The sequence below is a fragment of the Juglans regia genome, chromosome 15 (genome assembly GCF_001411555.2).
Source record: "Juglans regia cultivar Chandler chromosome 15, Walnut 2.0, whole genome shotgun sequence".
Taxonomy (NCBI): Eukaryota; Viridiplantae; Streptophyta; class Magnoliopsida; order Fagales; family Juglandaceae; genus Juglans; species Juglans regia.
The window spans coordinates 7447835-7461629 of record NC_049915.1 but is presented as its reverse complement, the minus strand read 5'-3'; the positions used below and the strand labels follow the sequence as shown (position 1 = coordinate 7461629).

Here is a 13795-nt window from a genome sequence, read left to right as displayed (position 1 = left end):
TAAATGAGTTGTCAAAACAATATAACTACACTTAAGAAGAAAGCATTTTCCATATGAACGTTACTACATCCGATTCTATCTCTACCGATCACTTAAATTTATTTTTTTTACTTTTTTTTTCACTATTTTTTTAAAGTATTTAAATATTTTTTAAAACTAAAAAAAAAAAATCATATATTCATTCAAATTACTTACTTAATTACTAAAAACAAAATTAAAAAAAATTTCGGTAGAAATCCTCTGTGGGCATAGTATTTTCCTCTTCCATATAATGTTCGTGCCATAGCCGAATCTATAACATATATGATATAAGAGACGAAATTGCGTTCGGGTGGATTTCTCGGCTGCCGCCAAAGAAATCTATCGGAGTTCTGTCCTTTCTGCTTTGTTTTTCTAGCGATCGTGGAGTCGGAAAGCGAGAGAGAGCGAGAAGGTTAGCATTTGAGGGATAGAGAGGCTCGTGTCTCCCCAGTTCCTCCACCTAACTCCCTCAGCTCAAGATTCGACTCACCAACCCCACCCCCCGGGTTATTATACAAAGGGGCTTCGCTTCTAAAGATTTGCACCGTTTGAGCAGCTCTGATTTCCTGCTTCGAATGTTTGAATATTGCTCCAATCTTTCAGGAACTGTGAGATTTCGTTACCTATCAATTTTTGGGTTTCTTAATTTTTTATTCTTTTAGATTGTTGTGAGGAATTGCATGTGTGCTCTGTATTTCCTTTTCTTGGGGTATTTCTGAGCTGTTTTTACTATATCAGCGATCATAGTGACAATGTTAATCGATGATAATTACTCGGTTGTCCTTGAAATGGTTATATTTAATGCAGATAAATCACTTTCCCTAATATCAATATTTTTTTCCACCCTATTTGTTTTTTTCGTTAATAAGGAGAGATTATCTATCTTTGCCGTAACTTGCAAATTATTGAAATTCTTTGAATATCGGCGTGTTCTTAGTTTCGTTTTCTTAATCGGGGTTTCGCTCTTCAGGTTTCCTAATCAGGGAAATAAGGTTCATTGTTAGAAGTACTTAAAAACGTTGATGTACTGAGAGTTATGAGATTTTCTTTTGTATATAGAGGTAAACGTATCACTCTCTGCCATAGACAGGTTGAAGTGCAAGTGTTTTGTTTAAGAGGCTAAAATGCCATCTACTTATTTCTCGAGACTAAGAACCGCTGTCCGGAGATCGATTGTAGGGCAAGAAACTGGGCTCCGGGGCTCACTCGATCTGGTAATTGGGGACGGGAGTTTGTTGTTTCGCGGTTCGAGGGCCTTCCATTCTTTATCATCCTCAACTCCTACGGATCTGCATGTATTACGACCTGGAACTGTATTTGCTGCAACATCAGAGTTAGCTAGCCGAAGAAGGAATATCTCTGTTGTTGGAGCACTTTCACGCACGCTGCCTACTCCATCTGTTTCTGGGCCTTCCTTTCAAATCTGTGCTTATCCTATAGGTTGCACACTGGCCGAACCTGGGCACTTAATGATCAGCAGCAAGTTTCAGAATACGCCCATGGCTTCTTGTGGTTCCAGAGCTGTATTTACTGGATCTTCCTTAGATATTTTAACTTCCAGGCAAAAGCACCGTTTGTCATGGACAAGTAACGCCAGTATCTTCTATAGCAACAGAAGTTTTGAGAGTTGCAGCAAAGCTAGCATGAGTTTGAAAAACTATGACAAACCGGACAAGAATGTGATTTATGGATATTTCATGTATAATGTGGCAAAGAGGTGGTGCAATTCTCAATCATTCAAAGAGCCAAATCAAAGAGATTTTCATGGCACATCATCCACACGTTTCTCTGCTGGGACTGCCTCTAATGTGTCCTTTGATAATTCTGCTTGTGAGGAACAGCTTGATAATTCTACAGACTCATCTGAACAGTATGTTCTCTGACCCAATTTCCATTACTCTCTTATTAATTTATCTATGAGACCTTTTTCATATTCTTTATGATATATTTATTATCGTTGTGTGAAAACCCCTAGGGGTTGGCTCAAGTGGTAAAGGCTTGGTCTTGGTGGTATGCTCCCTCCAAAGTCTAAGGTTTGAATCTTCTTGAGTGTACACAATCTCTAGGGGCCATCGGACTGAGGGATTTCCCCCTTGAATTACCCGAGGTGCATATGCGAGAAACTCCTTGCTGCCTACGCACCCCTGGAATTAGTCGGGGTGTTCTTGGACACTAGGTGCCAATAAATAAAAAAAAAATATTATTGTTGTGTGAAGTAGGTGTCATCTAAAATGTATTTACAGGCATATGTAGAGACAACCTACTTGCCTCCATACAACCTGGTCATAATTTTATGTCAGTCTGCTTTCTCCTCACCTGCTTTCAATATCTATTAAAATATTCCTTTCTAGGATAGTTATCTTCATTGACTTATGACCTGGAGGGTTCTAGTTCAGGTATAGTGGGAGCTTCTCCTATTAGGACGTTTTAAGCTGGTTACCTATGTTGGAATATAAAGGTTGCTTGAAGGGTTGAATCTTCCCAATCATACAGCTTCTCATATGTGTATTAGTTTCACCATTTTCATTGCTTGGATGCCCGAGATGCTCTGTACCTTTGACCTATAAATTACAGTTTCACCATTACAGTCGGGATGCTGTTCTTGGTCACCCAGTGCCAATAAAAAAAAAATTATTGTTGTGTGAAGTAGGTGTCATCTAAAATGTATTTACAGGCATATGTAGAGACAACCTACTTGCCTCCATACAACCTGGTCACAATTTTATGTCAGTCTGCTTTCTCCTCACCCTGCTTTCAATATCTATTAAACTATTCTTTTCTAGGATAGTGATCTTCATTGACTTATGACCTGGAGGGTTCTAGTTCAGGTATAGTGGGAGCTTCTCCTATTAGGACGTTTTAACCTGGTTACCTATGTTGGAATATGAAGGTTGCTTGAAGGGTTGAATCTTCCCAATCATACAGCTTCTCATATGTGTATTAGTTTCACCATTTTCATTGCTTGGATCCGAGATGCTCTGTACCTTTGACCTATAAATTACAGTTTCTGTGTCATCATTTCACTTATAATAATAAAAAAAAAATTCTGTGTCATCATTTCTGGTTGTAATATTTACCGTTCATTATTTTTGCATAGATACCAGGCATGACTGAAAAGGCCCCTTCATAGTTTTTAATCTTCTCCAAAATTCATCACCTTTTATAGCAAGGACTAGTTCAAAGCTACTTTCTTATTGCTTGTTTATTACAATGAATTTTATTTTTTCTCCTACGCTGCTGTCACTTCTATTTTATTAATTATTTTATTTCTGTTATTGAGATTTTTTATGTACTCAAGTGTGAACCCACTTTGGTCTCTATTTATAAATTTTTTTTTTTTGATAAGTAAAATAAGTATTATTAATCCAAGAATGGGCAACAACTGCCAATTACAAAGTAAGTATGTCCTATCTACGTAGGCACATTAGAAATTAAGAAATCATGAAGGTCCATGCCATTAAACTCCACAGCAATGGCCCAAGTACAAAGCGTTCTCTCTATTTATAAATATCAACATCATGTGATAACTTCATGTTACAATTTACTTTCTCGACCATTATTGGCTTTTCAAGTTAGTAGTATGTCCCTCACTTTTTATGGCTCACTGAACTGCACCTCATATGCTTTGTTCATGCTGCTTTTACTTTTTATACTTCGCAGATTTTATTTGTATACCTCTCCCTCTCTCTTACTTGATGAGTTATATACCACACTGTTTTTTGTTCTTACAAAATGTATTAGAAGCTAGTAACCTTATGTTTTCCCCATTTAAAAGACTTATTCTGAGCCTCTATTTCTGTAATTACTAGTCTTTAACCAATAGAATGTACTTGAAAGAATAAAGACCCATATAGAATGAACTTAATGGTCCAAAATGTTGTTAATACTTGCTTGTGGTACTCTCATCTCATGAAGTAGCTTGTTTGTAGCCATTCCTGTTAGTGTAGAACTTTCAAGTCTAGCCTAGGACTCAAGATTTTGAAAATAAGGAACGCTCTCCGGATAGTTTTAGGGCCTTTCCAGAATTTCCAGAATTTCAATGGGTAGTGAGTTCCAAAATTTCCAGAACAATAAAATGGGGAATCCCATCCCATTAAATTACTACTTTCCAGATCAAGTTTCAGATTGGGTAATTCATAAAGCAAAATAAATTCAACATGTTGTGGGAATTGATTGTGATGGGTATGAAGAGCAGTTCATAGCGTTGCTAACTGCTATGGAAGCTGGACATCACCAAAAAAAGAAGGGAGTCTCAAAGAAAAGTCGGGAATTAAAAAGATTAATGTGGTCGATGAACTCAGAGGGTAGCTCTAGCAGGAATAGGGCAAAAGGGAAGGGGCTGATTGTTCCCCAATGAAACCCAAGATTATATCTTGGAATGTACGAGATTTAAACGAGATAACGAAGCGTCTTCGGATTCGGAATCTACTTCGGGAATGGAAAGCGGACATTGTATGTTTGCAAGAGACGAAACTGAAGATGATCAGTAGGAAGACTATTCGGAGTTTATGGAGTAGTATTTATGTAGACTGGGTATACTTGGCATCTTCAGGGGCATCGGGAGGAGTTGTGGTGATGTGGGATAAACGGGTGGTGGAGAAAGTGGAGGATTATATAGGGAGGTTTATGGTCGCATGTTCTTTTAAAAGTGTGTCAGATGGTTTTGTGTGGGCATTTGCAGGCGTATATGGGCCTAACTTAGATGCCGAAAGAAGTTTATTGTAGAATGAGCTTGCAGGGGTACATAGTTGGTGGGAGCTCCCTTGGTGTATTAGGGGGGATTTCAATGTGGTTCGTTTCCAGAGTGAAAGCTTTGGAAGTAGAAGACTGAGGCCAGCAAGTTTGGAGTTCTCAGAGTGTATCTTTGACTTGAACTTGATAGACCTTCCGCTTGTGGGGGGTCCAGCCACTTGGTCCAATAATCAGACTTGGTCCCGTTTGGATCGTTTCTTAATTTCCCCTGAGTGGGAAAGTCATTTTCCGGATGTATGGCAAAAGCGTTTGGGACATAGCCTCAGATCATTGGCCTATTTTGCTGGATTGTGGAGGTCTTCGTAGTGGTAAAAGTTATTTTAAGTTCGAGAACATGTGGTTGAAGTCAGAAGGTTTTGTGGAAAGAGTTAAACAATGGTGGATTTCGTATCACTTCGAATGAACACCCAGTTTCATTTTTGCGAATAAACTAAAAGTCTTAAAAAGAGACTTAAAGGAGTGGAATTTACAGTCTTTTGGCAATGTAGAGGAGAACAAAAACATTAAGTGGATGGAGATTCAGGATTTAGAAAGACTACAAGTAGGGAGGCCGCTTACTGAGGAAGAACAAGCACAGAAATCTTTACTGGTCGCAGATCTTGAGAGGATAATACTGCAGGAAGAAATATCATGGCGCCAAAAATCAAGAGCTCTTTGGTTAAAGGAAGGGGATCGGAGCACGAGATTCTTTCATAGAATTGCAAACTCTCATAGAAGAAATAATAACATTGAAATGCTGAAAATTGAGGGGGTCGAGTGCAGAAAAGAAGAGGCTATTCAAGACCATGTGATCGAGTTCTTTGAAAAGCTTCTCTCCGAGCAGGTGGAGTGGAGGCCTACTGTGGATGGACTGATTTTTGACACTATTGAGCCAGGGGACGGTGTTAGAATGGAGAGGGCTTTTGAAGAGGAAGAGGTCTATGATGTAGTAAGAAGGATGGCAAAAGATAAGGCTCCCGGTCCGGATGGTTTTTCTATGGGATTTTTCCAAGAATGTTGGGTGGTGATTAAAGAAGATCTATTGAAGGTATTCCAGGAGTTCTTCATGGTAGGAAAATTTGAAAAAAGTCTCAACACCACTTTTCTTGCATTAATCCCTAAGAAAGTAGGGGCCTCTGAGATCTCAGATTTTAGGCCCATAAGTTTAGTGAATGGTGTGTACAAGATCATTGCAAAAGTGCTTGCCAATCGACTAAGTGGGGTATTGGGGAAGATCGTTACTAAGCCTCAAAACCCTTTTATTAAGGGTAGACAGATCCTTGATGCGGCTTTAATTGCCAATGAATGCCTGGACAGTAGACTGAAGGCTGGCAACCCAGGGATTATGTGTAAGCTAGATATGGAAAAAGCGTATGATCATGTTAATTGGGATTTTCTTCTATATTTGCTGGGTAGGTGTGGCTTTGGAGAAAGGTGGAGGTCTTGGATCACTTGGTGTATTTCCACGGTACGTTTCTCGGTGTTGATCAATGGCAGTCCAAAGGGTTTCTTTTCGAGTTCTCGTGGTTTGAGACAAGGGGATCCGTTATCTCCTTTACTTTTCGTAATTGTCATGGAGGCTCTAAGCAAAATGACATCGGCTTTAGTGACTAATGGGTTCGTTAGTGGTTTCCAGATCGGTTTGCCGAATAGGGATATTACTACTATTTCTCATTTGCTGTTTGCAGACGATACGCTTATTTTGTGCGAGCCTGAGCAAGGCCAATTGAGGGCTGTGAAGGCATTGTTGCTATGTTTTAAAGCAATGTCTGGTTTAAAAGTAAATTATGATAAATCCGAGTTGTTGCCAATAGGAGAAGTTCAGAATATAAGGGAGTTGGCTAGCATACTGGGTTGTAAGATAGCGTCTCTTCCTATGACTTATTTGGGATTACCACTGGGCATAGCACCCAGGACACGCTCGATTTGGGATCCTGTAATTGAAAAAGTAGAAAAGAGATTGGCAGGGTGGAAGAGAATGTACTTGTCGAAAGGGGGCCGGATTACGTTAATCAAAAGTACACTTTCTAATCTACCCACCTACTTTTTATCGTTATTTCCTTTACCGGCAAGTGTGGCGGGTCGACTTGAGAAGCTTCAGAGGGATTTTCTGTGGGGGGGGCTAGGAGATGAATTTAAATTCCATTTAGTCAAGTGGGAGATGGTATGCCGTCCTATCTCTAATGGTGGTTTGGGGATTAGAAACTTGAGATTATTCAATAGGGCGTTACTTGGCAAATGGTTGTGGAGATATACAAAGGAACCAGATGCTTTATGGAAGATTGTGATCGAGAACAAATATGGTGATTTAGGAGAGGGTTGGTGTACTAGAGAAGTTAGAGGGGCTCATGGAATGGGGCTATGGAAACATATTAGAAGAGGATGGGGGGTTTTCCAACGACACACTAGATTGCAATTGGGGACAGGTTCCAGGATCAGATTTTGGAAGGATGCTTGGTGTAGCAACGTTGTGCTACAAGATCTATTTCCTACTCTTTTCTTGATTGCAAGTGCCAAAGAGGCCACAGTGGCGGAAGTTATGGAAGTTTCAGGTAGGAGCTTTTACTGGAACATCAACTTCAACCGAGCGGCACAGGATTGGGAGATGGGGAGTTTGGTAGATTTCTATCGTCTCTTGTACTCTTGTCACACTAATATCCAACATGAAGATGATTTGTGGTGGAGTCCGGAAAGGATACAGTTTCCATGGAAAAAGCTATGGTGTCATAAGGCTCCTCCCAAAGCTTCTTTCTTTGTGTGGACAGCGTGTTTGGGCAAGATTCTCACCACGGATAATCTGAGAAAAAGGAGGATAATTATTGCCGATTGGTGTTGTATGTGTAAAAGTAGGGGTGAGTCAGTGAATCATTTACTTCTACACTGCGAGGTAGCCAAGAATCTTTGGGATGTGGTGTTTAAAAGAATGGACATAGCATGGGTTATGCCGGAAATTGTTTTGGATGTATTGGCTTGCTGGACTTCAATTAGAGGTGTTAGACAGATTAAAGCGGTTTGGAAGATGATCCCCATCTGTATTATGTGGTGTTTATGGCAAGAGCGCAATGGGAGGACTTTTGAAGACACAGAGAGATCCTTGGCAGAGCTAAAACTGTTATTTTTTAGGACTCTTTGTACTTGGGCCATTGTTGTGGATTTTAATGGCATGGACCTTCATGACTTCTTAGTTTCTAATGTCCCTTCTTAATTGGGGCTTTTCTATCTTTGTAATTGACATTTGGTGATTTAATAAATTTTATTTTACTTATCAAAAAAAAAAGTTTTAGGGCCTTTTTTTATCACACTTTGTTGCTTTGGGCTTCTTCTATTGTATTGAATGGGAGGAATTTTAATGACTTTTACGCTACTTTCCGTAGCGCGTAGTTTGTAATTAGGTTTTTCTTGTACACTTCCCGTGTACTTGGGCATTGCCTTTTTACGTAGATTAATATAACTTCTTACTTATCAAAAAAATAAAAGATGTTGAAACTTTTTTTGCCACTTCAATGTTTACAAAATTGTTTTGTTCCTTTTGTATATGTCTAGTGTACTTGGGCTATGCCTTTTATGTTTTTTTAATAAAATCTTCGATTACTTACAAAGAAATGTTTAGAACATTTTATATATATTTCAAGTCTAAAGCAGGAAAGATTATGAAAGATTGTTGTGATAATATATCATGTCATGATTTATTAATTGAACATGGCTCGGTGTTGAAATGAAGTACTAGCATTATTGCTTGGATTTGACTGCAGGAAGACATCAATGGACAAAACCCTGAAACTATTTTCAGGATCATGCTGTCTGCCTCATCCTGATAAAGAAGGAACTGGTGGGGAGGATGCACACTTTATTTTTGATGAGCAAGCAATAGGGGTGGCAGATGGTGTTGGTGGCTGGGCAGATCTTGGTGTTGATTCTGGACTGTATTCGCGGGAACTCATGTCATATTCAGTAACTGCTGTTAAAGAGGAGCCAAAGGATTCAATTGATCCTGCGAGGGTCTTGGAAAAAGCTCACTCAAGAACAAAAGCCAAGGGTTCTTCAACAGCATGCATCATAGCACTCACAGATGCGGTACGCTTCTTCCATTCTGGGAATACCTTTATGCTTCTCTTTAGTTTCGTGCCATTTGCCTGAGAAGCACTAATTTCGAAATTATTATTTTATGGAATCTGTAATTGTAGCCTTGTTCAAGATATTCGAAACTCCATTCTTTCTTATTATTTTAATCTGAAGATCAACTTATACTAACCTCATTGTGATGCCTTTCCCTTTGGGGTTTCGATGCTGATTCAAATCCCAACGCATGAGCAGTATCATCTTAGTTCATGAAATGATTGCAGGTTTTGTATTGATTGTTATTTTCAGAATGAAAAAAAAAAAAAAAAAAATCTGAGACCCATCAAAAAGAATGAAAAAAAATATGAGGGGTTTTCTTATGTGTTAAGTAACTATAATATATGACACATATCCTCTTGGGCGCTGGCATTGGTAGAGTTGACTTGAGGTGGCTCAGTGGGATTGAACACCGAAATTCAAGTCTCATTATTTTGATTTATTTGGAGAGCTGGCTTCACTCCAAAAATGATATAGGATAGATCTCCTAACCTGGCTACTATTCCTTGTAAACTGCACTAGGGTTAGGCGAAATTATTGTTACTGTGTTTATGTATGACGGATAGTGTATGGATACTTAAGATACTCTAGACTCTATTGTTCCAAGAGTAATGCTAGGTACAAACCCCAAATGTACGAGCCTTTTGTAAAAATGTGGGCCCCATCAAGAAAAAGTGAGTTCTTCACATTTTCCATGGTGGAGTCCACTTTTGTATAAAGGGCTTGCACGTTTGTGCATTTGGGGCTTGTATATATCATTTCTCTTGTTGTTCCAATGTGATTTTAAATGATGAATTAATTTAAACTTTTGATTGCCAACTACAAGCAGCAGCCATCAATTACCAAAATTACCCAAACTTTGTGACTTATTGCGTTAAGAAAAGTTCATTATAGTCCTAAACCGACTACATATGAGAAAATTACTCTTTACCCCCTAAACTACCACTTCTTTTGCAATATATAACCTCCAAAATACCAGAATTGGAACTGAATCCCTTAATTTAAACATTTGTGGAATGTGCATTCTCATTAAGATTAGATGGTTAATGTGGATAAAAATAGATGACGTCGTATGATCTTAATGGTTAGATCTGACAGAGGGAATAAACATAACTTAATCTTGTGGAAGACGTAGTTTGTTTTTAGGAGAGGGAGAGGTAAAGCGTAGTTTCCCCTATTTTTAAGCTTGAGGTTCAAATAATTACATCGGCTCCCTTGGTTACGAGAAAGCGGATCTTATCTTTTGTTACTTGAGGAAGTGACTCAACTGAGTCCATCTCTGGGTGTTTACCTTTGGGAGTTTTCTTTTTTCATTATCGTAACTGGCAGGGAAACATGAATTTAATTGCTCGGCTTTAAATTGCAGGGCATTCACGCAATTAATTTAGGGGACAGTGGCTTTATGGTAGTTCGAGATGGGTGCACTGTCTTTCGATCTCCTGTGCAGCAGCACGATTTTAATTTCACCTATCAACTGGAAAGTGGAATTAACGGTGATTTACCTAGCTCTGGTCAGGTTTGTGATTCTTAATCTTTCTTCTCCTTTTGCAAACTCCTTTTTGAGAGGAACCTTATTATCGTTTGATATTAAAATAATATATTCTGTTTTCTTGATATATTTTCGAAGGAATGATGTCCATATGTTTTCTGGGAGGGTTATCAGAAAATATATGCTGGGAGGGCTAAACCTGTGTCTCAGGGAACAAATTTGTTTCTTTATCAGTATTAACTGATGTGTTTTAGCTTGGCACCCATACATTACCTGATAGTATCATTGCCCTGTATTTTCCTGAATAAATCGCATATCTTTATTATTATTTAGTGATGATCTTGGCCGAGAGTAATGCAATTAATTACTCTGTTTATTTTTACATCGTCCTCTTTTTGAATTGCCCTCTAATTATCAAGAAATAATTTTGTTAATGGTTTCCAATATGCTGAAGTAAATAATTTATCTTAGGCATTCAAAATACATCTCTTTAATTATCAGGTTTGGTCCTAGAGCTCTAATTCAAAGACAGGCGCAAAACAAAGAATAAATCTGAATTCATCAGTTTGAAATTAAAGATTGAAACCAATTTGATTCTGAAATTTGTTAATGAGAGTAGGCTTATGTTCAATTCAGGTTTTTACAATACCTGTTGCTCCGGGCGATGCTATAATTGCTGGCACCGATGGACTGTTTGACAATTTGTACAATAATGAGATTACTGCAGTTGTGGTTCATGCCATGAGAGCTGGCTTGGGGCCTCAGGTGACAGCTCAAAAGATAGCAGCATTGGCTCGCCAAAGAGCGCAGGATAAAGACCGGCAGACACCTTTTGCCACTGCTGCTCAAGATGCTGGATTCCGCTATTACGGTGGCAAGCTTGATGATATCACTGTTGTTGTTTCGTATATCAAGAGTTCTATCTCTGAATGACTCTCTCTCTCTCTCTCTCTCTCTCTCTGTGAGCACGTTGTATATTCTCTTCTTTATTTCATTTCAATTGCTGTTCAAGCCAGGTTTTTTGTAGAGTCAAAAATTCTATTGCGGTTATATAGGTGTAAACAGAATATCAATTTTTGATTTGAGCTGATCTGCCTCACTCCGCCAATCATCGGAGCTTTGTCGCACCACCACCACCTAGAGCTTCGGTACTTCGGGCCGACTCTTTATAACTATCAAAATAGTAGAAATTCTCATGCGCATTCGATGAAACTCTCTCCTTACTCCCTTGTTCTTTCATGTTATTTGGTTTGGCACTAACATAATAATAATATGCATTGATTCCTTCACTAGAGAAGTTAATGCACTGAGTGAGAGATGAGAGAAAGAACTGTAAGGAGTGTGGCTTTATTCAAAACAAAAAAGCTATCAGGAAGATGCTGTTTACAAATTACACGTCAAGACGATTGGTGCTATTATAAAAAATAAAAAATAAAACGAAAATGAAACAGTTAATTTTTTGGCAGCATTCGATTAACTCCGTAGGCCTTTTTTAAGATTTTTTTTTTTTTTATTTTTTATAAAATGATATTTCTTTAATTAAAATATGGATGGGAAAATAATAACCAAGAAAGGAAGATTTAGGTAATTTAAACATCTTCCAAATTATTAGGAGAGGGAAGCTGCCTTCTTCAATAGCAGTTTTCCTACAGTTTGATTGATTGGGCTATGCTTGCAAACATTAAATAGCATCCCCTCATAAATTAAAAGGGAATATTTTGAGAGTGAACAAAGCAAGTCTTCTAAATTTACGTTGTAAAAGATATAATTATATAGGTGTTTTGTTTTTACGATGCCTTGATGTTTGGGTTGCTTCAATATTTTGTTAGGCCAAGGCATCAAATGATACATTGTTACCGTATCTTTATTTTTGGATGAAAAAAATTATTTATCATTTTCACACATTACATTTTTTTTTTTTATATATTTTATATTTTTTTTCTTATTAAATGTGTGGTATAAGAATGATGAGTCAAAGAATTAAATTAATTTAATAAGAATTTAAAAAAAAAAAGTGTGGTATAAGCCTGTGCATATAAAGGTCGATTACATCATTCCTCTCTCTCTACAATGATTTAGCCGTATATATATTACAAAATTTCACATTCTTATTGGGTTTATTTTGCATTAATTAATTTGTTAATATTCTCTTATTTATATTTCAAGTGACAACTTTAATAATTTAGTAGTCATATTGCGGAAAACTAGTGATGGCTTGGTAGAGTAAAGTATATATGCCTTTTTTCCTCCCATCAATCATTTATTTTTAAGGCATACATGCTGTAATCATTTATTTATTAGATCACTAGTTTATATATATTATAGGAAAATGTTAATTTCTTTTGATGGACTCATGAGAAGAATATCTTAATTAGAAAAATTCTTTTAGCATCATTATTATCTTGATTTTTGTATGTTATATTATATGTCATTTTATATATGGATTGTTTTAAAAGTGACACTCATAAAAATTTAAGAGATAATGAGACTGCTATTCCTTTGAAAAATCGATCACAAATGGCTTCAAATATTAATTTGTCTAGTGACACAAGTCTCCATCCTCGTAAAAGGAGGGCAAATAAGGAACCCTCAGCAGTGTGGGACCATTTCACTAAAATAGATGGATGCCCTTTAAATGACCCAAAAATGAAGTGTAATTATTGTCACAAGATTTACTTTTGTCATCCCAAAAGACATGGTACATCAAGTATGCTGCAGCATCTTGGTACTTGTAAGCAACATCCTCATAGAATCAAACTTATGGATCAACAGATTATGAGTCATGAGGGGGCTCTTGAGGGAATTGGAGATACTGATGTAAATAACTCGACAAATGCACATAAGTTTGATTTAGAAAATGTACGAATGGCAATTGCTGAAATGATAATTTGTGATGAGCTTCCATTTAAGATAGTAGAAGCTCAGAGATTTAGGAAGGTATGTAGATCACTTGAACTAAGGTTACAAGTGCCATCTTGAACCACTGCAGCAAAAGATTGTATTAAACTATTTAAAATGGATAAAGAGAAGTTAAGGTAAATATTTAAGACGGTTGGGTGGGTTAGTTTAACCATTGACACATGGACATCGATTCAAAACTTAAATTATATGTGTCTTACTGTACACTTTATCGACTGTGAATGGAAACTACACAAAAGAATTCTAAACTTTTGTATGATTCCTAATCACAAAGGAGAAACTATTGGAAAGTGTGTGGATTCATGTCTACAAGATTGGGGTATTGATAAGATCTTTATTGTTACAGTTGACAATGCTTCCTCAAATGATGTTGCCATCGAGTATTTGAGGAAGTTCGTAGAATATTCACATCAGGTGTTGTGCCCATATTATGAACCTCATTGTAAATGATGGGCTAAAAGATTGTGATGATTCAATCACAAGGGTGCGCAATGCGATTAGGTATGTTAGATCATCTTT

General features: G+C 37.4%; 1 protein-coding gene across 3 annotated transcripts; it reads left to right on the top strand.

Annotated features, from left to right (window-relative positions):
- The first annotated feature begins 295 nt into the window (after positions 1–295).
- On the top strand, positions 296–11445 carry LOC108991708 (probable protein phosphatase 2C 55). Of its 3 annotated transcripts, none has more exons than XM_018966071.2 (5): positions 296–629; positions 1112–1891; positions 8505–8826; positions 10235–10384; positions 10994–11445. In XM_018966071.2, the coding sequence occupies exons 2-5, from the start codon at positions 1146–1148 to the stop codon at positions 11288–11290; spliced, it is 1515 nt and encodes a 504-aa protein (XP_018821616.1). In that variant the 5' UTR covers positions 296–629; positions 1112–1145; the 3' UTR covers positions 11291–11445. The 3 variants fall into 3 exon arrangements, with proteins under 3 accessions (XP_018821616.1, XP_018821615.1, XP_018821617.1); XM_018966070.2 differs by having other exon boundaries at positions 1108–1891; XM_018966072.2 differs by having other exon boundaries at positions 992–1891.
- Positions 11446–13795: the final 2350 nt, after the last annotated feature.

What these genes read in the sequence shown, in the direction of transcription:
- LOC108991708 (XM_018966071.2), top strand. Translation starts at nt 1,146, where the DNA reads ATGCCATCTACTTATTTCTCGAGACTAAGAACCGCTGTCCGGAGATCG. An exon ending in TCTACAGACTCATCTGAACA is followed by an intron (nt 1,892 to 8,504) that starts GTATGTTCTCTG and finishes ATTTGACTGCAG; the next exon opens with GAAGACATCAATGGACAAAA. An exon ending in ATTTACCTAGCTCTGGTCAG is followed by an intron (nt 10,385 to 10,993) that starts GTTTGTGATTCT and finishes TGTTCAATTCAG; the next exon opens with GTTTTTACAATACCTGTTGC.